The sequence below is a fragment of the Phalacrocorax carbo genome, chromosome 10 (genome assembly GCF_963921805.1).
Source record: "Phalacrocorax carbo chromosome 10, bPhaCar2.1, whole genome shotgun sequence".
Lineage (NCBI taxonomy): Eukaryota > Metazoa > Chordata > Aves > Suliformes > Phalacrocoracidae > Phalacrocorax > Phalacrocorax carbo.
In genome coordinates, this window is record NC_087522.1 from 25427589 (window position 1) to 25454610 (window position 27022).

Here is a 27022-nt window from a genome sequence, read left to right on the forward strand (position 1 = left end):
CACACGCGTACTTCATTGGTCTGTTTGAATGCGGGAGCGGTTGAAGCGTATCCGGCACTCTCGTCAGGCGGCGGCGGGAGGGGACCCAGGCGGGCCCTGGGTGGAACCGGGGCGCCGCAGCAGCGGCCCGGGCTCCGGCCTGCTGTCCCGGGCTGGGAGGCTCGGACCCCAGTGGGGTGCGGCCCCGGAGCAGCGCCCGGTAGCCGGTACCGTGGGCGGCGGCGTACTGAGGCCGCCGAACTGCTAAAGCAGCTCCGAGGCGGCTTCGTCGGGCCTTCGGGAATACCCCGTTGCAGGGACGCGGGCGTTCTCCAGTGTGACTGGTGACGCCGCAAGCAGCAGCCGTGCGTTGTTGGAGTGCAGCGTGTTCTCCCTCCTTTGTTTCTTCACCTCAGCTGAAGCAAGCAAAAGAATTCTTAAGGGGAATCAGAAGACAAAGGATGGGAAAGTGCCATCTGCACAACCACAACTAATCTTAACAGTGCTGTCTCTCCCCACCTAACATTAATATATATTTAAACTAAGCGTCCATCTCTGGGGTCCTCAGCACAGGAAGGACATGGACCTGTTGGAGCAGGTCCAGAGGAGGCCACAAAAATGATCCGAGGGCTGGAGCACCTCTCCTACAAAGGCAGGCTGAGAGAGCTGGGGTCGTTCAGCCTGGGGAAGGGGAGGCTGCGGGGAGACCTTATTGCAGCCTTTCAGTACGTAAAGGGGGGCTGTAGGAAGGGTGGGGACAATCTCTTTAGCAAGGCCTGTTGTGGCAGGACAAGGGGTGATGGTTTTAAAGTAAAGAAGGGTAGATTTAGACTGGATATAAGGAAGAAATGCTTTACAATGAGGGTGGTGAAGCGCTGGCACAGGCTGCCCAGAGAGGTGGTCGATGCCCCATCCCTGGAAACATCCCAGGTCAGGCTGGACGGGGCTCTGAGCGACCTGAGGTAGTTGGAGATGTCCCTGCTCACTGCAGGGGGGTGGGACTAGACGGCCTCTGAATGTCCCTTCCAACCCAAACCATTCTATGATTCTAAACTAGATATCTATTATATTTTTGCATGACCTCAGTGAAATTGCTTCTGCAGCATGCTTCAACTGTTAAATGTGCACAAATAAAACTGAATTGTTTTTAATGGGTTTGGTACTTCTTTCATCAGAAAAGGAGAGAATGGGATCCAAGATTAGCACCAGTACTGCTGTGTCAGTCGCTACCAAATGTTTCGTTCATTTTTCAGCCTTATGCACCATTTAAACTCTTGGTTATGAAAAAAATGCAAAAGAATCTTGAACAAAACCCCTTCCTGACAGAAAACCAGCTCTTCTTCAGAGCTTTATTTTCCACGGGGCAGAGAGGCTTGAGGACACTACGCTCCTAGTACTTTCCAAAAAGATGAACATCCTCTTCTGCTGTTGCCATGGTAAAATAGTAACAAAAAGTAAAAAAAAAGCGGGGCAGGGTGAGAGGCAGTATGTGTGCTCATGAATTTGCCCAAGTGTGGGAGTGTGGATATTTGGCCCTTGATTCAAGTGTGTAGAAGTGTGTGTTACAACCAGATTATCAAAAAAGCCCAGACCCATTCCTAGCTTCTTGCTCCTCTTGAAGAAAAGCTGAGGTTCTGTGTGAACAGGTCTGGGATCTCCTTTTTCAAAGTAGAATTCCAATAGCATGCACGATTCACAACCAAAAGCCAGGCAGAGTGGTTAAGAAAATCTAAATTTATATTAAATTATCATCAACCCCTAAAATACTGAACACAGTGGTTAAATAACTCCAGAAAGTCCAATGTCTCCAGTGAGTAACGTTAAAACCATTACACAGGAACACACAGAAATCACTGATGTTAGCTCGGGACAGACAGGAGAGAGGATTGCTTTTTACATAGTAAATCAGTGCTCAGGAGATCATCCTCCAGTGGCCTTTCTACATTCTTAGCATCGTAAATGCAACGAGGGTCTTCTCTTCCCCAGGACGGGGAACCATGGTGCGTCCCCCCCGAGGCAGCATCTCACTGGGGTTGTCTCTAGGAAAAAGAAGCAAATTTCTGCCCACCTCACTGGGAGAGGAGAGGCTGTGGGACACTTCATTGCTCCTTTTCACCATAATCATTTGAGGAAAGGAGCAGAGAGCAGTTAGGAACGGTTGATTAGGCTGGGTCCCTCCTAAGAAGCAGCAGAGAATATTTACCAAAGTGGAGATCACAAGCACCATGAGCTGTTGAAAAGACTGCCTGGGTTTGTCCTTTCCAGTCCACACTTGCGACTTAGCCAGTGGTTATTTTGACAAGCTGACTGAACCTCAAGTAACAGCTCTGGGCAGATGGTTCCCTTCACCCCTGCCCAACTACAGGATTTTGGTGCACACTCACATAAGCTATTGGGGCATCCACCCCACCTCCCTGCCAAACCCCAAAGAAACCCTGCTCTCCTAGAAGTCAGAGCCTTCCTCCCCCTGCCGCCACCCACTCACTCCTCCCTGCTCCGCTGCCCCTGCCCTTACACCTGTTTTCTGTTAAAATAGATTATCCTGCCTAGGCTTGAGCCCTCTGGTGTCATCCCTGCACAAGGGAGTTTAGGCAGGCAAGGTCCATGTCAGTGATACACACTCCAGTTTCCAGTGGAATCCACACCTCGATCCAAAAGTACCTCTGCCCAACAAAAACAATGCTTCCCAGGCTGCAGTCAACCAAATAAATAATTAAATAAAAAACTAATTTAAAAAAGAAGGAAAAGAATGCCTCTGGGAGTAGGGAGAAGTCCCACATTAACACAGGGAAATTTCCAAGCCTTAGCGCCAGTTCATTTTCCACAGGAATATACACCAGTCAGCCCAACAGTGCAGTTATGGACAGAGTTTCAAGCCACCTAGCCAGGTCAAAGCTGCAACCTTTCCCCTTCTGCAACGCTACCTTTGCTGTAAAAAGTACAGCAGGACTGTTAGTATATGAAAAAGGTTAGGGCAGAGTAGGGTGGATTTTCCTTTTTCTGTGGTGTTGGGTTTTTGGGGTTTTTTTTTGTTTGTTTGTTGGGTTTGTTTTTTTTTTTTTGTATTTTAAACCAGCTGGAAAAATATCACACAGGAGATGCGCCCTCCCCACACCTCTAAGCCATATGCCTAGCATATGCTTTGCTCTCTTTACACCACGAATGGGAATGTACTTGACCTCTTCCCAGGAGATAAAGAGGTTACAGAGTTTGCCATGAGAAATTCTTCCCTGGAAAGTTCTGCTTCCAAGTATCTGGCTTAACACTTAGTATTTTACCATGATAGTATCCATATGACTTGAGGGGTTAATATCAATCTCATTTTTTAAGAAGCATTAAGGGATATTTTCTCTATCCTTTTTCCCTCTGAACAGATGACAAGAGAAGTCAACAGAACATGAAAAGGTGGCCATAGTCCTTGTGAGCATGCAAGCCCCAGCTCCAGGTGCTGCTGGGGTGTAACACAAAGGTAGGATTACACCCCCTGGGAGGCCAGGGAACAACAGAAGCTCATGCACCTGATAGGAAAATGACTTGGCAAGGAGAGCTGTTTAGTGGTAGCAGAAGACCTTAAAGTGCAATTCTACCTGATAAACAACTATTCAAAATGCCCCTTACAGCTCCCTGATTATTGTCTCCTATTCTAGGTCAAATGGGCTCAGCCTAGTAATAAAGCAGTTCCTAACTGTCAGCACTGAGCATTCCCTTGGGAAAGACTCGACCTAGGAATTCTCTCTTTTCCCTCATTACAGTAATCAAAGGTCCTAAAAGCCAAGAGAATTGGGACCTTTCAGAATTGGGACTTGTGGGGACTTCACAAATTTTCTTTTTCTTTTTTTTAATATATCAATTAGGCAAAGAGAAGAGTAGAATTTAGGTCTTGCTGAGATGCATTTTCTCCCATTAGCTCTGTAGAGCTAAGAACAATACCAATCTCTTCTTTCCTCACCTTCAGCACTCTGACTTCAGTACCCACAGGGGGCAGTTCTGAAAGGGGCATTTGTTGACTCTTGCTCTTCCAAAGTAGAAACATGTTTTAGCAGGAAAGGGGAGAACAGGAGCAGTGTCTGCTGCCAGCAACAGACACAGTGCTCTGATCTGAGCGTTCCTTAAAGTTTTTACTAGCAGATGGGAAAGTAAGCAGTGATGCTCTCATGAAGTGAGTCACAGAAACCATGGTTACCCTCTTCATGCCCTTAAAAGGTGACCTGATGCCGTGTCAGTGTTCCCTTGAGCCCCAAAGTATACCCCATTTATTCCAAGACCTCTCTCAAGTCAGAGACCCCTCAACACAAAGCCTCAAAGAGCGCTGCGAGTGCTGCAATGACATGGGGAACTTCTGTGACCAGGAGCTAGCAATGAGGCAGCTCTGCTCTCTTCATGGGCGTTGACTGTGAGCCGGATGGCACAGGGCTTGCAGGTTGCCAGAGAACATAGAATCTGAACTAGATTCAGGCCAGAGGAGTCACTGCAAAAGTTAACGTGGCAGCTCTCAGGAAAAGGGAACATATAAATAAACCACAGACAGTGAAAATGAGCCAAAAGGATTTCTGGGTTCCAACCCACCCATCCTCCCTCTCCAACCACAACAGCACAGTTGCCCGAGCTCCTCGCTGAAAGGCAGTCATAGTCTCTGGGCCCCTCGCAAGAGGGGCTGGTCTCTGTGCCCTTCCTTGCCTAGCAGGCAGAGTCCTGTCTTTTTTTGTGCAGAGCAGAGGCTGGGGAGGGTATGAACGCTTCCAAAGTCACATGTACTTTACACCTCACTCTCCGTGGAGGGCTTGCGTTGGTGTTTCCAGCCTGTGTCTGGGAGTGAGCCACGACGTTCAGGAGTGGCTGCTGCTGTGTTAACGCTGCTGCATTCAGACTGTTCTTCCTGTAGCAGCTGCTCAGTTTCGGTGTCATCCAGTGAACCAGAACTAGCCTGGATAGAGACCGTGTCTGTCTTCATGCAGACATGATCCCGGAGGATCCCTCCTCGGGAGCTCCGAATCTGTTTAAGGTCATCCCACTCGGAATCATCACTGGATAAAAGGCATATCCCCTCCACAATCCTGATCTTCTCCTTGGTGTAGCTGTGGTCAGGACCAGTCTAGGGAGCAGACAGATGAATGAAAAAAATCAATACATTTGTGGAAAAACATGGCAAAGAGCAAAGCAGAGCTGGAATGTAGACAATGAAGCGGACAAAAGGCTGGACCTCCACGTAAACAGCCACTGGCTTTGCCTGTCACAACAGCAGAACCCATTCTAAGTTTCCTTCAGTTCTTCACCACCCCCTAGATGAATCCTCCCTGCAAGAGCTCTCATTCCTAACTCCAGGAGCCTTCAAATCATGGAAGTGGAATGAGGATGAGCTGGCTCTTCTAATTCAACTATATATATTCCCTGACAGCAGGGAATAAGAATGACACTGAATGTAAAAAGGAAGAAAAAAAAAAAAAAAAAAAAAGGGAAGCAGGAAAGCCAGAAAACTTCATGATAAAAGTACGCAGGGAATCAATTCCAGGTCTGCGGTATCTTTATATCTGAGTCATTCTAAATTCACCTCTCAGGAAAGCACAGCTGGAACACCACTGTTGAGTCCGAGCCTCACAGCAATACAGGGGAAGGAGATTATAGGGAAACAACAGAAATGATCAGAGGCTAAAGGGACCACACTGAGATTAAAGTAGTGAAATCTGCCTAACTTGGCTCACTGACAAATAAGGAGCATTAGAGCATCTGATCTATGAGGAGAAAGTGGAGGAGGTGGGGAAATACACATCTGGGTATATCTCGGACCAGCAGAATTAAGAGAAAAGTGGAAAGGATTTAGGTTCCTAGATAAATAATCCTGGCTTATCCTTAGTAGATAACGCTAAAATATCAGGAAAGTTTGGGAAATCTATTGGATAGTACCTTTGAAAAACAAAGCCAGAGAAAACTCCCCTCTGTGTAAGGCTTGCTGTGATCCCTGCTAAAAGAACTAAGTTATCTACCAGATTATCATAAATAGTCCTCCAGAAATTATCTTCTCCAAATATCACATATTAAGTATGAGTAACCAAAGCTAAGACCAAAGGATCTGTCATAGAAAATTACTTCTACTTTCTTGACAGACAGTAGAGCTGGTTTAAAGACATAAAAGCAGGAGAAAAACCAAGAAAGAGCGATTAGTATGGGACAATGTTTGAGCCACACACAGAGCTTGAGTAAGGGAGGCAGGGTCAAACACACAGAGTAGTGATACCTGACATGAGGATGTGGACGAAAATCAGAAGAGGGAAGATGAGAAGCTATCTGAGTGATAGGAAAGCTTCTGAGGAGAAAACAGAGGAGAAACTAAGTGCTGAAAGATACCATACTAAACCCTCTTCATCCTGTGGCACGCAGGGCAGACCTCTGCAGGGCCTTTAAAATGCTCCGTTTAACAAGGACTCTGGTTCTCCCCCGATCCCACCCCTTCCAGGCAGTGCACAGCCAGGAGCCACGTTCTTGTTACCAGACCCCTTGCGGCTGCCTCGTTCCCCTGGTGACTGTCCAAAGCAACCTTGGTGCAACAGTCACTAACCAGAACTGTGTCCAGGGAAGACAGTTCCCTTTGACTCCTGTACTTCGAGGGCCAGCACCCTGAAACACAAGACACTGTGGGAGTGGAGAAAAAGCAGAGCTCTAAAGACAGGTCTAATTCACTACAGATCACTGGGGAGAAGTGCTGCTGGTTGATCTCCATAGGAGTCTGAGCAACTCACTGAAGCTGTCCTCCTATGTCCTAGAAGTAAATGCTGACGAGTTGCAATATTTTCACATACTAAAGCCTGAAATACTTGACAGCAGTTTGAGCTGGGCTCCCACGTCCTTAGTAGCAGCTCTTACCTCTTTCTTGTAGCACAATTGGTTGTACAAGGTTGGTTTGGGAATTGCTTCAATCTTCACCTCCTGGGTCGATGTCCGATACGAGGGATTACTGTAGGTTAGGTTCCCCAAGCCAGGGTCTGTGAACTTGGACTTATTATGCCTATAAGAGAAGGCTGTCAGAAAAGACACAGGGCCCTACAACCAGGATCCAAAGTTCCTGAGTGCTCAGCAAGTGGAAAGCTACAGCAGTCTTCACTGTCCCTCAAAGAGAGAGAATGCTGGCCTCACCTGGCTTTTCAGGTACCAGTAGAGTCACTCGCTACTAGTACAGCAAGGCGCTGCCACGTAACCACAAAGGCTATACTGGCAGTAACTGGTGAAGCTATCTGGCAGAAAGCACACGAGCTCACACGTGTATTGAGATACAAATTATCTCACATCCTTGTCCATAACTCATAAGGTCTCTGCAGAAAATTCAGCCAATAAGGCTTCAAATAATAGAGTTGCACGCCCAACACTTCAAACCTCGCAAATAAAATAATCAAACACTTCTTCCAATGGAGAAGATTTATTGTTATTTAAAATAAAGAAAGAAACAATAAAGGAAGATGAAGCGTAGGAGCTTTCTTCTACAGCCCTAGATTTTACTATTGGTCAGGTGAGAGGGGAAAAAGATCACTTACCTATATATAATTATAGCAGCAAAAAGCAGCAAAATAAACAAGATGCTGAGAAGACCTCCAATAATGTAGCTGACGTGCAGTCCTTCTCCTGGAAGTGAACAGCAAGGGTAATTTATACACTCTCCTTAACTCCCACTGGATAATACTGACCTTGGGGTAGCGCCTAGTACAGAGGTTTTACACCATACGCAAGTATGTGAAGTAAAATGTCAGCACACTGGGGTTTAGCAGAGGGTTTTGTTTGGCTTCATATGAAACCAAACATACAATAACCCTTCCTCCCACCTGGGCCCCAGCAAACCAAGAAGCATAAAGACCTTTGTAATGGGGTTGGATAAGGATGAGTTAGACCCTCTTGCTGACAGGTTACTGCTGCAGTGGGAAACAATTACCCTAAGTCAACCATTCTCAACTAAACACAAAGGGGATGGTGAAGAAGAGTATCATTAATGGGAAGAGCCCAATGGATGAGGTATGGGATGAAAGAAAACAAAACTATTCTTCAGACTGAAGTGTCATTTAGAAAAGTCCACACACAGGCTAATGAATGCATATGACTAATGTTCATCCTTAGACACACTTTCCTCTGCTCAGAGGACGTTTGAGTAATTCAAGCCTGAGTTTCAGAAATTTGGGTTTCAAACACTATGGACTGGAATGGAATGCCCTGGTCACACCTGGAGGAACAACCCTGGTGGAGAAGAGTTAAAGAAAAAGAACTCACCCATGGTTGCCAACACTGCCTCGTTGGCATGGGTACACGAGCCTCGCCTAGCATCTTTGTCAGAGCAGCTGAACGACAGAAGCACAGTAGGTTACTGAAAGTAGTATCAACAGTAACAGAGATATCAAAAGACAGGATGGGACAGGCTAGCACTGATATCCCTTCTATTTCCAGTTCAACAACAGGAGCCTTCCTTTCTCTTCTTTAGTATCCTTCTGTATCCTGAGAACCATATACATATATAAGGGTGTGTGCATGTATATATCAATTTTAGGTCTGCAATACCTTCATATCCCAGTCATTCTAGATTCACCTCTTGGGTACATAGGTGTGTACATACATTTATCTATCAGAACACAAATCGCAGCATCAGTGCTGAAGCAAAAAATCAGAACAAAGATTTTTCTGTCCAATACATCATATTCAACAAAGTAGAAGCTTTGCCTTGTAAATAACCCAGCCATATGTTACAGATTATACTTTTTTGCTGTGCAGTAGGATAGCAGGCTGTAGGGAGTTAGCAGAAAGTCTCTTAACTACCTGCATTGTAACCTAAATGTTAGAGCTGCAAAGGTTCTGTTCTGCCCCAAACAAGCCATCCCTTTGTGTCCAGGGCAGAACCACTTCTTCAGGTGTCTGGTCAGGTCTGAGATGTCTGAGTGAATTAAAGCAACAGACTCCCCTCTCCTCCTCTCAGAAATAAGTTCTCAAAATTAGGAGTTCAAAAAAAAAAAATCAGTCAAACAAATGAGATGGTCTCAGGAGGATTTTAACACTTCAGCACAATTAGCCTACACACATATTTCAACAGGACAGAAAGAAAGATCTCTGCACCTCTTTCTTGCCAGCTCAGCAGTGTGCTGCATTCTTTGTCAAAATGGTCTTCTCTCTTATGAATGTGAAGCCTGGAGCTGGAATAGCCTCTTTTGGCTAGGGAGAGGTACATTTGGGTGATGACAACCAGAGGGGGGCTTGCATGTTGCACCTTGCACAAGCTGAGACTTTCGCACCCTAATTCCAAGACAACAAGAGCACTTACTTTCCTTCCTCTGCTTCCAGAGATGTGAGAAGTTTAGTTGTTGAGGCACCTACTCTGTCAGGTGGTGTCTGACTTCTCTCACTTATACTTGTGGGTTCAGGACCAGGGGGAACCACACCAGGAACTAAGAGAGAGAAAAATAAGCAGGATCCCAACTTTGTAAGACAGATGAATAACTCTGGTAAGCTATAGAGAGTTCCTGAAATGGCCTACACGAGCAGCTTTCCCATCCCAAACCATCTGTCAGCAGAACGGACAGAAGGTGGCTCTATTGCTCACAACCATCTTACTTCCAGTATATGATTCTGCATAAGCTTTTATAATGCTGGAGAGCTTCAGATGCTCTGATTGCCACGGCATAAGTAGTGGTGGTGGCTCACTTATGGAAACGACTACCCAAGTGACACTCAGTACACTCACTAATAGAACAGGGCCGCCCATCTGGTTCATCCGGACACGCGCAGACAAAGTCAGAAGCCCTGGCAAAGCACAGATGAGTGCAGCCTCCATTGTTCACTCCACAAGCATTAGTACCTGGAAGGAACATGCAGTTTTCTAAGTACGTTGCAGAAGACCAGGTAAGAGCTCAGAGCAACAACCTTTCCTCCTGCTCATCCAGAGATAATTCCTAGAGATCCAGCAAGTTACTATGCTCTCACACATGCCCTTCCTCTGACTGCTAAGGGAGTGATGACAATAGTCAGACACTTGTAGGATTAGGGTGGTCTTGAAAGGCACTACAAGACAACACAGCTGCACAGACTAAAAACCAAAACGCTCACATTCTTCTATTTTAGCACAGTGTCAGGTGAATAACACAGAAAGTGACATTTGCTAATCAAAGCTGTAACGTAACACTATTAAGATGTACTTGAGTGAAATGTCACAGGCAGACAAGGAATGTGCCCAGGGAAGATGCATTAACAGTTTGGGTGTAAGAAAAGATGCCAACCTCGCTTGAGATCTACAGTAGCACAGTGGTTCCAGAGTTCTTTTTTGTCTACAGTTCGCATTTGCCTGAATCAAGGTCCTCTTAATTACCTGTCTGTCTCTGAGGTGAAACCACAATGATATCCATCAGTCCCTCCACATTGGCTAGGACTGTCTCTTTGTTCCGTCCAGAGTATTTGTCCACTCTCTGGATAGATTTGGTTTGCCAGTCAGTCCAGTATATCCACCTATCCTGCTGCTCAGGGAGACAGCAAAGAAAAATCATAGCCATAGCATGTTTAGCCACGTAGACACAGGATACCCATAAAAACCACTTTCCAGTGGCACAAGGCCTCAGACAAAGGCCTTTTCAACAACTCCTTCCCCTCTCATCATAGAGAAGATGACTGCCTACACCCCACAGGAGTTCAGACAAACTTCCTTTGTTAGCTCCACAGAAGAGTTGAATACTATCCCCTCAGCCATCTTGGTTTCCCCAGGCTATAACATTTCCCTGTCCCTAAGCTCCGTTGTCCAAACTCATGAACACACCAGGGAGAACAGTGTCAGCAGGAAAATCTTCTTACCTGTGTCAGTGCAAAGGGATGTGACACTTGGCTGACCAACACTTGCCGTAGCTTCCCGTTGAGATCACAACTCTCTATGCGATCAAGATGCGCATCCACCCAGTAAATCCTGGAGGAGTGGGGAAAGAGGTGAGCTTCCATCTACACATTCCCTCTCTACTTCCTAGTCATTCGCTAGGCAAGGTGGATCAGACAAAAAAAAAAAACAACCAAAAACCACCAAACCTACAATGTTACTCCAATAAACCAAGCTAAGGAGGCTAAAAATGTCATTACATCTCTTAACCCTATGCAAGTATAAGAACACCTTTCACTGACCTCCTGGTGTCATAATCCAAAGTCAATCCATTGGGCCATCCTAGGTCAGTGTTAATCAGGATTTTACGTTCAGAGCCATCCAAGTTTGCCCGTTCAATTTTAGCAATGTGACCCCAATCTGTCCAGAAGAGGTACCTGAAGGGATAAAAGGCAAGTATAAGAAGAAAAAAACCACCTAATTTAGTTCAATGAAAATTTTAGTTACGAATTAAACTGCCAGATTCTTCAGGTTCAAAAATGATCATGTGGTCTGTAGCTTGCTTCTCCCAGCTATCTGCCCAACATTCAAATTCACTGCCTGCCTGATTACATCTGTCACTCAGAGCCAGCCCCTGGCTGGTACCTGCAGATTCACACAGCACATCTCTTCTTCCTCCCACAACCTCCTCTCCCGATCTGCCTCTGCACAGCCCTTCTCCCTGCCCCACCAATACCCCACACCTACCCCTTTTTGGGAAAGACAGCAATGGCACGGGGCTCATCCAAGCTGTTATTGATCAGCACTTTCCTGGAGCTTCCATCCAGTCTAGCTACTTCTATGGTATTGCGTCCTGTGTCTGTCCAGTAGAGGTTCCTGGCAACCCAGTCCACTGCCAGGCCATCTGTAGTCTTCAGACCCTGACCAATAACAGTTTCCATGTTGCTGCCGTTCAGATCAGACCGCCTGGATGGAAATCAATGACAAATGGCAGTGAGGAATGGGTAGCTCCCGGAAAGCCTTCATGCTTCCATGTGTGATCCCCATCAACAACAGTGCCACTTCATACTGCTACCTCCCTAATACCTTTTTCCCTATAGTCTCCAGCCAGTTAAACACACCTTCAGCATTTAGTTCAGTGATACACATGGTGCTGTGTACCAAAGACAAGCTGTAATTAGTGGTGTATTGCCAGCATCTCAATTTCCTCAACTTACTGGCACACTCCACAGCTCATTGTGGCACAACCAGCACAAGGAGCTGGGTGACCTGGGCACGGGCCAAGCAGATGACTGGCACCCACCTGATGACATCAAGAAATACATCTGTGTAGTAAATCTTGCCATCAACACTATCATAGTCCAGAGAAATGACGTTGTTCAGTTCGGGGACAGGTATGTGCACATCTGTGTGGTCACTGGTGTCCAGTGAGATACGACGGATAGAAGCACGGCTAGAGAAAAGTAGGTAGGTCTCTGGAGAAGAGTCACACGTCTGCTCATCTCTCTTCAGCTGGATGCCAGTGGGGCAGGCACAGGAGAAGCCAGTGGGGTGAGGCAAGCAAAGGTGGGAGCAGCCACCATTACGAACTCTACATTTATTGAAGCCTTTAGAAATAGGGAAAGTAAAGTTTAAGGATCAGTGTGGTCCCACAGACCAAAACTTTATTTTAAAGGCCACATACATGCACAACTTGCTAGCAGCCAAGTCCATCCTTACCATCCCAGCCTTGCTGGGAATCTACAGCCCTTCATACAGAGACTGCCTCCCTCTTCTCCAAGGTTTGTGGTGGGTATAGGCATGGTTGGGGCAAGGAGGCACAGAAGAATGGGGAGCATTAGGAGCAAAATCCTGACCTTCGTTCCTTGCTAATCATAGTTTCCCCATGGAAAAAGGAACAGCCAAATGCTGATAGATTCACACAGTTGCAGTTTAGATTTATTATTGCTGCAAATGCTAATGCTGCCAGAAAGATCCAGCCCTGTGGGGAAGCAGTGTGACAATGCACCAGAGGCCAGGCTTACAAAGAAGCCTCTGTTTCAACTTAGCTGCACACAGTGGCAAGTAAACAAAGGCATCAGAGAAGCCTGCTGAAAGTGCCTGACATATTAGGGTAATCGCTTTTTCTTTAAAGTAAAAAAAAAACAAAACCAAACCCAGCATACATTTATTAGGAAGGGATAAACCCAGAAGACAGGTGGAGGGAGTGGGAAGAGACAACAGGGATATGACAGCTAGAGTTTTCGTTAGCTTTAAGTTATAAAGTTGTACTGTCAAGAGTGATGTTCTGGTTTAGTAGCCACAGGAGAAGCAGCATAGTTTTCTGTAGAAGTACGTATTGGGGAAATTCCACCAAAATGAAACCACGGCACAAAGCAACAACTCCCACTGAGGAGAAAGGAGGCAAGACAGCATCGTATAGGATCCCCAAAGAGTAACGTAAGGAACCTGGCTCTGGCACAGAACAGTTGAAGAGCATGATATATTAAGAGCAACTAAAGAAGCACAGATTTTGTAGAGGAAAGCGGCCAACAGCAAGATGAAGCCTGCAATGGTTGGGGGGAAAGAAATGACTAGAACTTGAAATAAGGTTTCAGCAACTAGCTTAAGAGGAATTAGTGCTTTTTGGATTTAAAGAAGGGAAACTTGACCAATGCCAGTAGACTCTGGTGAAGCCTAATAGGGTATGACTCATGCAGTCTTCCTAAGAAAGTGGCTCTAATGTCTGTGAGAAGTAGGTTGTCAGTGCAATCCAGTGAAGGAAATGGGATGAACGGGGTCAAAAGGCATACAGTAATAAACAAACGCCAGACCTACATAGCTGGGTAAACAGGGAGAAGTACAAAAAGAGTTAAACAAGACGGAAGAAGAAAAGAAAAGCTGATTTTTGCGAAGTTATCACTCATGCTTTACACAAAAGGACCTTCTTCAGTGACAGCTCTGAAGGGCTCCCCTAGTCACCACAGACACCTGCTGATTCGGAAGCAGCCTAGCAACTCACCCAGTGGCCGTGCCCTATCAACAGCTTGAATGTCCATGAGGCCAGGCAAGTTTGCCCTCACCAGGATGACATTGGCACCAGTGTCCTTGTCAGCCCTGTGAATGCTGCGGGTTTGCCAGTCAGTCCAGTAGATGTAAGAGTCCAGCAAAGTGAGGCCATAGGGATGTTGCACTGGAGACAGCAGGGTGCGGCGGTTAGCACCATTGAGATCTGCAGCCTCAATACGCTGAAGAAAGAAGTAAATGTCAGCCCCACACTCAAAACACTGATCCTCTTGCTAGCAACTACTACATTAAGTGGGAAACCATCTAAGCAAGTGATGTTTTTCAAGTCCACCCTCCCCATAGCCCATACTCTCCAAAAACCTTATGTTCCCCTTGCTCTTTTTATAGCTTGCTCAAGAGCTTCTCAACAGCCTCCAGGCTACCAAAGACCCAATGACAAACAAACAATGCTGAGGAACAGAATCATACCTCAGTGTGTGCATCAGCCCAGAGCAGCTGGGACCCAGCCTTATCCACTGCCAGTCCATTAGGCCAGCCCAGGTTGTTGCCGATCAACACCGCACGTCCAGAGCCATCCATTCCAGAGCGTTCCAGCTTGGCATTCTCACCCCAGTCCGTCCAGTACATATACCTGGGGAAAAGCCAGCAAGTATTATGGAAACAGAGGTCAGAAGTCCTGTTCTAATCCCTAGATAGCCTCTTGACAACACTAACCCCATCTCATGGTACAAAGCTATTGCCCGAGGGCTGTCCAGGTTCTGCCAGACCAAGACTTTCCTCATGGAGCCATCGAGGTTGCCCACTTCAATCCGGTTTGTTCCTGTATCTGTCCAATATATCTTCCTGCCAATAGCATCCACAGCCAGCCCATCTGTAGTCAACAAACCTGAGAAAACAGAAAGGTGTATTGGTCACTGCTCATCTTCCCAGCTTAGTCAGGAACTTCTGCAATTCCCCTTGTGCACCTCATCAGGCAGTTGCTCTAGGCTTTGCTTGCCCTTCCACCAAAACTTTAAAGATTATTCTACCAGGGTGTCAGAGAATCTCTCTTTTCATTCTGCATGGAGGTGAGAGGCTCCCAGGCCAAAATCTGTCCTACCTGTAGTGATAATGTCCTCACATTGTGAGCCATCAAGGGCAGCCCGGCTGATTTTCCGCAGTGTGCTGTCTGACCAGTAAACCTTTCCTGGGTGGAAGAAGAAAGAAAAACTTAAAAAAAGCCCACAACAAAACCAAACCAAACCCCAACAACCCAACAGCAAAATCCCTAAAAAACAGCTCCACGTCTGACTACCAGCTACACCATTCAAAACAGATCTGTCTGCACAGGAATAACAGTATCACAAGACTATTAAACTGGAGTGATAAAACAGTACAAATGATCTCGTTACAATCGCCCCCAAAACATGTAGAAGCACTGGCGTTCTGACCTTTACACAAGGCCAGTGAACACATAACGCATTATCAGTTAGTAGTACAGAGTCCCACATCTGATTGGAAAGGAATATTTGCAGCACATACTAGAAAAAAAACTACCCAAATTCTCAACCTAGAGCAAGATCTGGGGCTGGGTCTTTACTCAGACATTTAGATATGATGTCACTTGTTGCCTTTCAAACAGACAGTCGGATACACTACGAAGTTCAGACCTTCACGAGGATCCACTCCAATTGCAATGGTGTTCTTCATGGTGACATTGACTGAAACGACAACATCTGCAAAGTAGGGAATATCCAGAGAGACCATCCGGATATCAGTCCTTCTGGCAAAGATCAGAAAGCTGGTCATTCCTGCAGAAAGTTGAAAATGGAAACAGATTCAGCAAGGAACAAGTTCAGTCAGTCAACTGTAGGCATCATTTATTGAACATCTGGAGGTGGAAAAGGAGGTCTCAGGCAGATCTCGGTTTATGGGGAGTCTGGGTACAAAAGCTTTACTAAGCATTACTGAACGCTTTATTGAATGCTTTGTTGAGTGTTATTGATGCTACTATGTGTGGGAAACAGGAGTTAGGAGCCCTTTTTTTCCTGCTAAGGAGAAAAAGTGGATGCACCATGGCCTGAAGCCGAGTGCCTTCTACAGTCCCCAAAAAGAGGGTCCATGGGAGGAATGCGTACAGCCCTATTAAAGAATATTAAAGAATATAGCACCTTGTAGTTCAAAAGGAATCCACCTCAAGATTAAGGCAAAAGTGTGGGGGAAAACGTGACATCTGTTTAGTTGCCCAACCTAATTTCAAGAAAAATTTCTTCTGCATCAATCTAGTTATCAGTAAGTTTCTTCATAGCAATTTCTACTCAAAATGAAGGTACAGTCATCAAATGGGATTTTTGAGGGGTAAAGCAGATAAGCACATAAAAGTGAATTTTGTTCTCTAACAAGGTAGGAGCAAAATGTAGCTCCTATACAAAGCTGCAATGAGGATCCTACAGAGAGGACTCACCAGGGGAGCAGCTCTTGCCATCAGATTGCAGGTTGATCCCAGTAGGGCAGGTACAGCTGTAACCTTTCGGAAGAGGTGCCAAAAGGCACAGGTGACTGCAGCCTCCATTGCTAACTTCACATGCTGTATGTACTATAGGAAAGAGGATGAGAAATCTGTAAGCTGGTAGCACAGACACAAAAAGGGATGCAACAGCTATAGAAATGTATTCTAGAATGCCCTTAAATACAAAGCTGAGAGTAATTCTCATGCTCTCGTATTCCACCCAGAGACTTAAGGCATCGAGGGCTGACGGATAGGTCAGCTCCTTGCAGGAGAGCTGTGCCACGTACCAGAGCCTGAGCAAGCTCTCAGCTTAGTGTGGCTTGGGGCAAGCTCTGTACCTGGTGGCCTGTGCCGGTGAAAAACATGAATATCCATAAGATTCTCCAGATTGTCCTGCAGCGTTTCCCGAGCCTGCCCAGTCCTCCTATCTGCGCTCTGGATGCTTTTGGCCTGCCAGTCTGTCCAGTAGATTCTCTCGCCATAAAGAGTAAGTCCAAAGGGGTGAGGCAGATTGCTCCCAATCAGCACCTGGTCAGATTACCCCCAGCCCCCCCAAAAAACATTACTAAGAAGTCACTAAGGGGGATAAGGCTTCCCTTGCCCCCTCTCAGCATCACAACATACAGTCACAGCAAAAGGAGAGTGATGGGGCAATGTTAGCCCTCAAAAGGAGGTTCCCTCACACACAGTTTGCAACTGAAAGGGAGCTCTTCTCTCCCAGTGAAAGCAGCTCAGCATGCCTTGAATTAGAGATTTCACTTTCAACTGGAAAGAGAGGCAGGGGCCATCAGCACTCTGTGCTCTAGGGCTTACACCTCAGGCTCCCAGGCTCCCTCCTCAAAAATGGCTTCCTTACCTTCCTGCTGCTTCCATCCAGACTGGCATACTCGATGGTCTTCATGCCTGCGTCCGCCCAGTACAAGCGCTGTGACTCATAGTCAATGGCCAAGCCATTAGGCCACGTGAGGTTGGAGGAAATGATCACCAAGCGGTTTGAGGCATCCATACCAGCACGCTCAATTTTTGGGCTGGCTCCCCAGTCAGTCCAGTACATGAACCTGAACACAAGCCCAGACAGAGTTGAATGCCCACGCTCTTTCACTGTCACTATAGCCAGGCAGCGTTACAGAGAAGCAAGAGAGCCTTCAGACACTAGCAGGAAGAAGCATTACACTAATATTGTACGCACATGGACACTTGGGTTCTTGTAATGTAGCTAAGATCATATTCAAATTTATATACCTACTACTGTCCATGTGCTGGTCTAATTAAAACATGAAGGAAAAAGTTCAGGATAATAGTTCAAGGTCTAAAAATTAACCAATTATTTATCAGTGTCCACCAATGGCCCTTTATACTCTTGCTGCATTAGTCTTCTGGTAATCCACTCAAGGAGGGAATAGCATACTTCTCTTCAAGGCCTTCAATGCTTCTAAAGCAATGGCTGACAAGCTTCTTCCTAGCCACCCTATCTCCAGCTCCACAAGGTCTTATGATTCAGAAGCAAAATTGGTTATTGAAAACCATTTGTTTCTGTTACTCTACTCGGGTTTGCTTTTCATAGCACTGTTGATCCCTCAATACTCTGACACAGTGCTTTGAAGCCAAGAGGCCACTAATGTTACAGCTTGCTTGAGATCAGCAGTAATTTACCTGAGGAGATCCTTCTGACTGAACTCTGGTTGATAAGCAGAGAGCCTAAATATAAACTCAACATAAATATGAAATAAAGAAATAGAAGAGATCTAGACGGCCTCATTCTCAACATTTTTTTGTACTTCTTCCATTATTATGTCCCCAGGATAAACAAATGAAAACACCAGCCAGCTCCTGCAAGCTCTACAGCAAAACAGGCAATTATCCCTGCTTATCTCAGCATTCAAAACCAGGTCTCTAATTTCAGTGTTTGGCAGGATGTAGAACAATGGCACCAGAGAGAAAGACAATTGCACAAAACTAAAGAACCTGAACGCCTGTAGACATGCAAGAATTGCCATGTCATCTCAGAAGAAAGAATCTCTCACCCTCCAACAGGGTCCACCACAATATCTCTAGGTCTGTCTAGGTTCTCCCAGATTAGAACAGTTCTCATGGTCCCATCTGTGTTAGAGACCTCTATCCGATCTGTTCCTACAAAAGTCAAGAAAGAGAATGAGAGAGATATCAAAAACCTCTGGAATCGCAGGAGCTAAGGCAAAAAACATCCATACAACACCACATTCTTCCCCTCCATCCATCTCTGTTCCTAGCTGGAAGATAGGTAAGAAACATGGCTCAAAGTGTCACCTTCCGTTAGATCTCTCAAGTCAGCTCTGTGGCTGTCACTGGTGCTGTGGCCTGTATGAATGCAAACTAGCTCTTTCTTAAGCCCCCAAGGTATCTCTGTAGGCACGAGAGAACAGCTAGAAAAGAATAACCTTCCTTATACCTCTCTGAACTATGACTCTCCACCACCAGACCTGCTGCACCCCAAGACTCACTGCTGGAAGGTATGTAAGCATACACAATCGCAAGCTCTTCAGCAAGACAACAGTGGTGCTTGACTTTTACTATATGTCCTACAGAATTAGTACTGGGGATACCACAAAGAGAATTAAACTAAGAATTCCACCTCAAATTCCACTTTGTTAGAAGCACACGAGGTGAAACTCTATTTTTGTTAGACAGAAACAGACAAATTTGGAATGAGACAGACAGAACTCCCCAGCTGTTTTTCACTTTTCGTGACTAATAAGGAAGACAGAAGCCTAGGTAAAGCAGAACATCCCAGTACCTGCATCAGTCCAGTAGAGCTTGTTGGTGACCCAGTCAATTGCCAGTCCAGCTGGACTTTCCAGGCTGGTGTCCACCACAACCTAAATAAAAACAAAAAGAAAAAATCCTTAGTGAGAAAGCGCTTGCTCAATGCACTACCCATTCGCAAACAATGTTAACTTTCAAAAGCCAAAAGCTCAAGCAGAGCAGCGCCATACAAGAGAGCGCGTTAAGGACTTAGAAGTTCAAATAAGTCTTACATTTGGAGAAACATCTACTTTTCATGTCTGTTCAAACTGCAACTCCAAACTTTGAATTCTGTTTCTCTCATTTATGGCAACGTTAGCCTAAGGTCATGTGCAAAAAGCGTTCCCAAGGAGCGTGGCTCTTGTTCCAAATGTAGTACATAAGGGAGGATTTAATACTTCTTGCTTTCAGATTTTAGGGCTACAACAAAGGAATTGACCACAGCTTATAAATCAACATGCTTTGTGTCCCAATTCAAGGTTTTTCCGTAGAAGCAGAAATGTACACCAAATTTGTGTAGGAAGTGGTCAGTGATGTCAGGGCTTTTCAGAGCCAGAACTAGGCAAACTAATGAACAACAAATACAGCATGAACTGCAGGTCTGTAGAAGACCAGTGTATCCCAGTGGCTTCAGATCTGATGCTCAGGGAGTCTCCTAGCTAGATGACCTCCACACGTAGTTAACACTGTACCTCCTGGCTCGATCCATCCCATTTTGCTCGGCTGATTGAGTCGGTGCTAACATCTGTCCAGTAGACATAGTCATCCTTTGAGTCCCAGTCTAGAGCCACAGCGCTGCGAACATCAGCAAGGGGGATGACATCATCTGATAGGTCATCTGTGTCAAAGCTGATCCGACGGATGTCCATCCTTCGGGCAAAAAGCAGGAACTTGTCAAGACCTGATCAAAGTTCGAAAGGTCTTCTTTTAATTTCTCTAAGTTCAACAACACAGTGATAGACACAGACAATCCCCTGCTATATCCAACCTCAACCATTTACATCATCTCTCACTGGCAGGTCACAGCCCAGGATTTTATTGATAGCAAAATATCACTGGGGGTGGGGGGTGGGGTGTGGTGGGTAGGCAGGAGGGAACAGAGTAGTAAGGAGCTGTCTCTTGGGGGTAACCTATGCTGAGGGAACAAAGTCAACAATATTCTTCAAAGAACGGCATAGAACTCCCTCCAAATCAAATAGCTATGCCATCTCTTGAGAATCTAGGAGGCAGTTGGCCTAATTCTTCCACATGGTTGCAAACCAAGAGAAACTGTGGCAATCAAGACGACTCAAATTTTTGGTCATCACTGACAGAGCTTTAGGGGAACAATCAGCTGTGAGAGGTAGCATGGCACCACCAGCAGCCCTGAAATAAGGAGCCAAGGATGGAGCTTCTCTGTATCTCCACTCATCAAGCCTAGTGAGGGAAATGGGAATGCAAAACACGGGAACGCATCAAAAAGGTGAAGCAGCCTCTGGCGGGGCCCTTAATACTACTCAGTCTATCCAGCTGCATCTCCTTGGAAGCAACTGTTGATGCTTACTCCCATTGCCAACCCTCTGCCACCCGCCAAACATCTGAGCATGCAGGCTGTGGTCCCACCTCACTTACTCTGGGCGCAGGCATGGCTGCTGGTCTTGCGGAAGCCCGTGGGGCAGGCGCAGGTGTAATCCTTGCTGCTTGGCAGGCAGAGGTGAGTACAGCCCCCGTTGTTGGCCCCACAACGGTTTCTCCCTGCTCAAGTAGCCAAAGACAAAAATGACCACGCATAAAGCGGAGAGTAAAGAAAAGAGGAAACACACCAGACAAAGTGTCAAGACCCACATGGACAATGCAACTTCTCTTTCCAGAAATTAATTGAGAATAAGGAAACGTATCAACTAAAGCACTAACTCCATTTGTAGGGCTCAATTTTAAAATAAAGTGTTTAACTCAATCCAATTCTAGAGCACATTATGGCAACCGAAGAGGAATAAGGGAGGTGTCAGCCATTACTAGCGCTCATTTATTATTTTTTCCCCCCTTCCAAAAAAGCTCTTGCATAAACCAGTCACAAGTATTTCTTACTGAAGAGCCTCCACTCCCAGGTGTCAGCAGGGGGAGCTGTGGTAACACCCAACACCAGGTTACTGGCGCTGGGGGACCTCAACTGAACTGTTAGTTGCAGCAAGTTGTGCAGCAGCTCTCAGCAGAGGTGGAAGTGGTGGATGTGTCAATATGCTGGGTTCAAGCTTGCCATCTCCCTGCTTTACAAGCTGGTGGGTGGCAGCAGGTCTTCTAGTGGCTCAAATGGGTCTCTACCCTCTCTGCAGTTACCTGCTGGCTGGCGCTGAGGATGCAGCGTGTGGATGTCCATAGGGAAGTGGAGTTTGTTGCGAATTATCTCCTGGTTCTTGCCCGTGAATTTGTTGGCACTGTTGATGCTCTTGGTGTGCCAGTCTGTCCAGTACAAACTGTCCTCAAACACGGTGATAGCAAATGGGTGCGGGAGGCCTGTAACAGATATTCAATACAGGGATATAATCAGGTCCAACATGACTCAGGCTAGCAGACTGACAAGACAAAGCTCTTTCCACTGCCCCTTAGGCCTTGACACAGTCAACCCACTCAAATCCACCTTACACTAATATAACAGACAATTTCTCTCTGCTGTTCACCAAAGAGTAGGTAGCAAACCCCATCCCTAAGTAGTAGCAGAATTCATCCCACAGCAAAAGAACATGAGACAAGCATAGAAACAGGAGCCAGTGGCTCTAAAAGTCAAGGGTAGTACTGTGCTACTCTAGTCATCTTTACTGCAGAGAGCACTCCCAGTACGTAGCCCTGTTTACTTACCTTGGCTAATAACAGCCTTCCTATTCCGCCCATCGAGGTCAGCCCTCTCAATGACATGATGTTTGGCATCTACCCAGTACATTCGATGTCCTGCATAGTCAATGGTCAGTCCGTTGGGCCAGAAAAGGTGTGTATCCGCAATGATGCGCCGATTAGAGCCATCCATGTTGGAATACTCAATGCGTGGAGTGTTGCCCCAGTCAGTCCAGTAGATAGTGCTGGAGAAGACAGGGACTACCTAGAAAACTCATGTCCCACATATTACACCCAGCGTCACTCCCTATCAGGGCAAACCAGTAACAGTCCTGTGACCTCGAGCACGAGACTGGGTCACAGCCATGGGAGAAGTGACAGCCAACAAGGCAAGATCCAGCACTTTCAGGCTGGTGAAACCCAAAGGGCCCAGAAAAGGATTAAGGCTCTGAAAGCCCCCAGCCTTGCCAGGTTCCCCAAACTAGCAGTACCAAATGAAAGATTTGAGCCCAGAGGCAGCCTCTGCGACCAAGGACGGGGTTTTCAGTGTTCACCTGGAAGTGCATGCATGGAGGGCTTGCTGGGGTCCTAAGTTTTCACTCACCCCTCCATAGGATGTAGGGCAATTGCTCGGGGCTTCTCCAGGTTCTGCCACAAAAGCACTTTCCTGTGAGTGCCATCCAAGTTTGCTACTTCAATTCGAGATGTCCCAGAGTCTGTCCAGTATAACTTGTCATGGATCCAGTCAATAGCAAGTCCACCTATCTCCGGGGGAGAATTAAGCACAGAATGAAACCAGGAGCAGGATCTGCTCAGAAAAATAGTTCCCTTTCCCTCTCAGCCTCAGAAGAGGCCCAGTCCAGTCCTCCTGTCTCTTCCCCCATCAGCCAGGATTAACTCTAGGGGGACACTCATCTCACACCCATTCCATCCAACCCAATCCCTTGCTCAGATTGATGCACTCCATTTTGCATGCTGGGTACCCACTTTTCTCCACTCACCCACCCCTATTCTCACACCACGGTCAGTCCCCAGGCTTTTCCCTTTTTCGTGGTGACGCACCTGGGCTCTCCAGCCCTGTGGAAACCACCTCTTCCACATTGCTACCATTCAGATTGGCCCTCATGATGCGATCGAGAGTGACGTCAGACCAAAACACCAGCTCCTTGCTGTGGTGGAAGTCAAGGGCAATGGCATTTTCCAGATTGTTCAGGAGCAGCGTATACTCTGAGCGATGAGGCAACACTTGTCGGATATCAATTCGATTGGCAAAGAGAAGCACTGGCTCTGGCCCTGAGAATATATGGGAAGACAGCATTAGAGTATTTTGACAGGATCCTGCCTACCATTCCCTCTGCACCAAGTCCCAGAACATAAGTTTTGCAGTACTGGTAGCAAGAAACCAACTCCCATGTCCAAAACACTTTAGAGAGCGCTGTTTTCACATTCTCAGTACATAGTCCTAACTCAAAAGACGAGCAGTTCTAAACCTTTTGGCAAACATTCACTCAGCCAAAAGTGATCATTCCAGTTCCCACCTAAGCCCGCCTCACCTCAGCCTCTGAAAGCATACCACTAGGCAGCTGGACTATAGTTTCCTTTTCCTGTATCCATCTTCTAGCAATACAAACACACGTGCTTTATCACGTATTCTACCACAGACAAGACACAGTTAAAATCTGCCTCAGCCAGATATAAATTCAGTAGGTACTGCAGAGTAGAAGAGACGCGCGCAGAGACGCGCGCAATCAACGTCCTTTAAGGATTTCATTAGGGGAATTCCTAATGTCATCTTAATTCTTTAAATTAGAGGAGCTGAGGAATAAAGTTAAACAAGTGTATAGATTAGTTTAAAAACCAGCAGATGCCCATACAGCAGCCACTCACAGCATTCAGGACTTGTGACCAGCATCAAGGGTAAAACTACAAGGTGTGACACAACCTCGCTGACTGGAAAGGTTAAGACACTTCCTGAACAGAGGCAGAGGCAGGAGGTTGTTTCTGTCCCAGTTCTGGGTCACTAGGAACAACAAGGAACTATGAAAACAAGGCAAGGACTTTCCTGCTGCTGGCAGGGAATGGAATCAGTGAAGTATTTCTCCGTGGTCAAAATCACACAAAATTTTTACAGGCGTTCACCAACAACCTGGCCATATCTAATACACATCCAGGTACTTCCTTCCTTTTCCTCACATGTTGCCTCAGCGAACAGCATAATACTGCCAATGAAGCATTAGAGACAAAATTACGAGAACTGGACCAACGGACACACCCCAGAAAAAGGCTGAACTCCCCTTTACCTAGAGCTTTGCAGCTACGCTTGTCAGGTCGCAGCTCGTAGCCTTGCTCACACCAGCACTGGAAGCCTCCGTCACTGTTGGTACAGCCTTGGCTGCAGTAACCTTCCTCAGCACATTCATTCACATCTGCGTATTGCCGACAAAAGGAGAAAGTTACCATTAGATCATCAACAAGCCAGGCAACCTCACCAAAAGCTTGCTTCTGCTTTCATGCTCTGATTTGCACCCTATCGTAGCCATCAACTTCAAGCACATCAAAGCAGCAGGGAGGAGGCTACTGCTCCAAAAACCCACCCTGGCATGATCGGCCATCTTCCAGAAGCCTGTAACCTGTGTGGCAGGTGCACTGCACCATTCCTCGTACCATCTGGCACTTCTGAGCGCAGCCACCATTGTTAACATTGCAGTTCTCCTCCCCCGTTCGTGGACCTGCAAAAGGAACATGTGAAGATGACTGAGCTGAAATCACAAGGCAGCTGCTTGCGTCCTCAGCTGTTAGGCAGCAGTGACCCTTCAGAACAGGCTGAGCAAGAGGGGAAGGACACAGGCTGTTCTGGAAGCTGCCTCTTCGCAGTCACAACTCTCTCCTTGCAGGCTGCAACCGAAGGGGACAATGAAGCTCAGAATAATATGCTTTTAGGATTCACTATCTCTGCAGGCAAACTCTGATACCTGAGATCATAAGCCTTCTCATTGTTCCTCGTCTGCAGTATTTAATTGGCAAAACCACCAAGGTCATTTCCTCAGTCTTCAATGCTCTCCCATTACCACAACCCAGGCTTTCTTCCTTATACACATCCTTCAGCAACACTAAGAGAGACTCCCACAAATCACAGTGCCTCCATTTATGTTTAAGACTGAACTTGGAGAACTTACGGCAGTTTTGATGCGGGCTCTCATCACTGCCATCTCCACAATCGTTTGCTCCATTGCACAGCTTCCTCTGGCCAATACAACGCCCATTCCCACACAGGAACTGGTCTGGGGCACACTGAGGGGTCCCTGCCATAGAAGAAGGGGAAAGTAAGCACACCACAGCTTACTGATGGAACAACAGTCATGGTGAAGAGAAGGATACAAAACATTTTCTAAAATTTGTTTTCCTAAGATTTGCTAAGATCTGTAAACTTTACATATGAGCACAAATCCATGACTTACTCTTTCCTTGAATTCAGCTCATCTTGCACCCCTTACTGCTCCACATATCTTTATGCTGATTTGGATGCCTGTGAACTCTCCTCCAGACTGAGTCTGATGTTGCTTTATTGGGAAGTTCAGCTATTCAGTTTCTCTCAGAATGACTGGAAGGTCCTGGCTTAGTTCCCTTTGGTTCCAGATTCCACAACCCTACTCAGCATGTGCAAGAGAGGAGTCAGTTCCTCAGTTTAATCATCTGATGTGTCATCCCAACGTGGCTATGGATCTTAAACCCACCTAGGAATGTGCATCTTGTCCAGCCCTAACTGCACTGTGATGGACTTGGAATGATATGTACATGCATCCTTGAAATCTGAGCTCAGGCAACAGGATTTCACACAAGCTACACGCTTCGACTTCTGCTGTTGGCAGGGAGACTCTACAGAATTCTTTTAGGCAAAGTAATAGTGTTTGTAGGGACTTTGCCAATCTGATTGTTTCTTCAGCAATGACTGCACTGGCCTGTTGCCTCTTACTTCTTGTGCCTCTTAAGCTGACTTGGTTAGTGGTTTCCAAACCATCGCCCTCTGATAATCCTAGGAGGACAGCAGGACAATACAGTTATCGGCAAAGAAACAATTAGATTGGCACACTGCCTGTAAGCAACATGGAAAAGGTTAGTTGTGAGATTAACAAGTACAAATAAGAACAGACACACCAACTGGGAACATAAAACCAAATCACATGCAGATTCACTTTTCAGAGCACAGGAATGCTTTATATGAAGGATTCTGAAACTTGGACTACATTTGTCGTATCAAAGATCCTTACATCAGCTGATCTCCCAGTATTCTAGGAATCTTCTCTCTATGGGCAATATAAATATAATTCTGCTCTGAATCCAAGAGGTGACATGGGATTTTAACTCTTGCTACAGGCATTGAGACAGCACACTATTTCGCTTACATGAGCCAGTACACGTTCTACTTGGAAACCCTGAGTTAATTTTTACCTGCTGACTATCACCACAGACCTAATGCAGAACCGCACAACTAACCTTATAGTAACAACAGCTGTACTCAACTGCCTCGGGTTTGGTTTGAGGTGGAGAGGTTGAATTTCAGTGGCTCTGGAAGTTTGACTTGGCTTCTGGGTGGCAACTGTTCTTTCATTACCTCTAAATACCTTTGTAATCAGGATGAGGAAAAAGGGTTACCGGCTCATCTTTAAGTACAGTTGCTTTTTCCAGGATCACCACCATCTCCTGCACAGTGTTGCTCATGACAGCTGACCAATCTAGAGCAGCTGCTCTCAGATGGCTGCGAAGTGTGCCTCTCACACTCCTCTGAGCTCAGCTGTCCTTGTAGAACACTCACTCTCCCCTCCTCAAGAGGACCAAGCAAGGGGTATAGTTTCACAAATCCCTTTTGTCACCCCTGAACCCACTGTTTAAAATACACTGATCCGGAAGGGTCAGTATGCAACAGCTGGGCTCCACTCACAGGGATGAATTCATGGACCAGGACACATTATTGCTCAAGAAGGGCTACAGACATCCTGAAGGATTTCAGGAAAACAGAAGATTCTAGACATACCTTGAAACCTACCATAACACTAGGGTCTGTTGAAACCCTCTTCTTCCCCATAACCACTATTATCTAAAAGAATGGCTATATGTGAAATGATTACTAGAAAGGGAGACTC

General features: G+C 46.2%; 1 protein-coding gene across 3 annotated transcripts in view; it reads right to left on the reverse strand.

Moving 5' to 3' along the window:
- Positions 1-1695: 1695 nt before the first annotated feature.
- LRP4 (LDL receptor related protein 4) overlaps positions 1696-27022 on the reverse strand; it is an 82996-nt gene continuing 57669 nt past the window's right edge. For 2 of the 3 annotated variants that reach the window (XM_064462585.1, XM_064462588.1), the window contains 30 exons: positions 25058-25183; positions 24476-24610; positions 24182-24307; positions 22944-23174; positions 22486-22642; positions 21909-22126; positions 21390-21566; positions 20685-20810; positions 19766-19974; positions 19066-19147; positions 18317-18422; positions 17149-17350; positions 16631-16820; positions 16248-16379; positions 15454-15594; positions 14904-14990; positions 14519-14690; positions 14273-14435; positions 13800-14025; positions 12102-12405; positions 11546-11764; positions 11101-11235; positions 10783-10891; positions 10307-10451; positions 9686-9799; positions 9266-9389; positions 8227-8294; positions 7503-7590; positions 6838-6979; positions 1696-5071 (listed from right to left, as the gene is read on the reverse strand). In XM_064462585.1, coding sequence (XP_064318655.1) covers positions 4736-5071; positions 6838-6979; positions 7503-7590; positions 8227-8294; positions 9266-9389; positions 9686-9799; positions 10307-10451; positions 10783-10891; positions 11101-11235; positions 11546-11764; positions 12102-12405; positions 13800-14025; positions 14273-14435; positions 14519-14690; positions 14904-14990; positions 15454-15594; positions 16248-16379; positions 16631-16820; positions 17149-17350; positions 18317-18422; positions 19066-19147; positions 19766-19974; positions 20685-20810; positions 21390-21566; positions 21909-22126; positions 22486-22642; positions 22944-23174; positions 24182-24307; positions 24476-24610; positions 25058-25183 — 4790 coding nt within the window. In that variant the 3' untranslated portion in view covers positions 1696-4735. The remainder of the gene's footprint in view (positions 5072-6837; positions 6980-7502; positions 7591-8226; positions 8295-9265; positions 9390-9685; positions 9800-10306; positions 10452-10782; positions 10892-11100; positions 11236-11545; positions 11765-12101; positions 12406-13799; positions 14026-14272; positions 14436-14518; positions 14691-14903; positions 14991-15453; positions 15595-16247; positions 16380-16630; positions 16821-17148; positions 17351-18316; positions 18423-19065; positions 19148-19765; positions 19975-20684; positions 20811-21389; positions 21567-21908; positions 22127-22485; positions 22643-22943; positions 23175-24181; positions 24308-24475; positions 24611-25057; positions 25184-27022) is intronic. The other variant, XM_064462586.1, reaches the window with a different exon arrangement.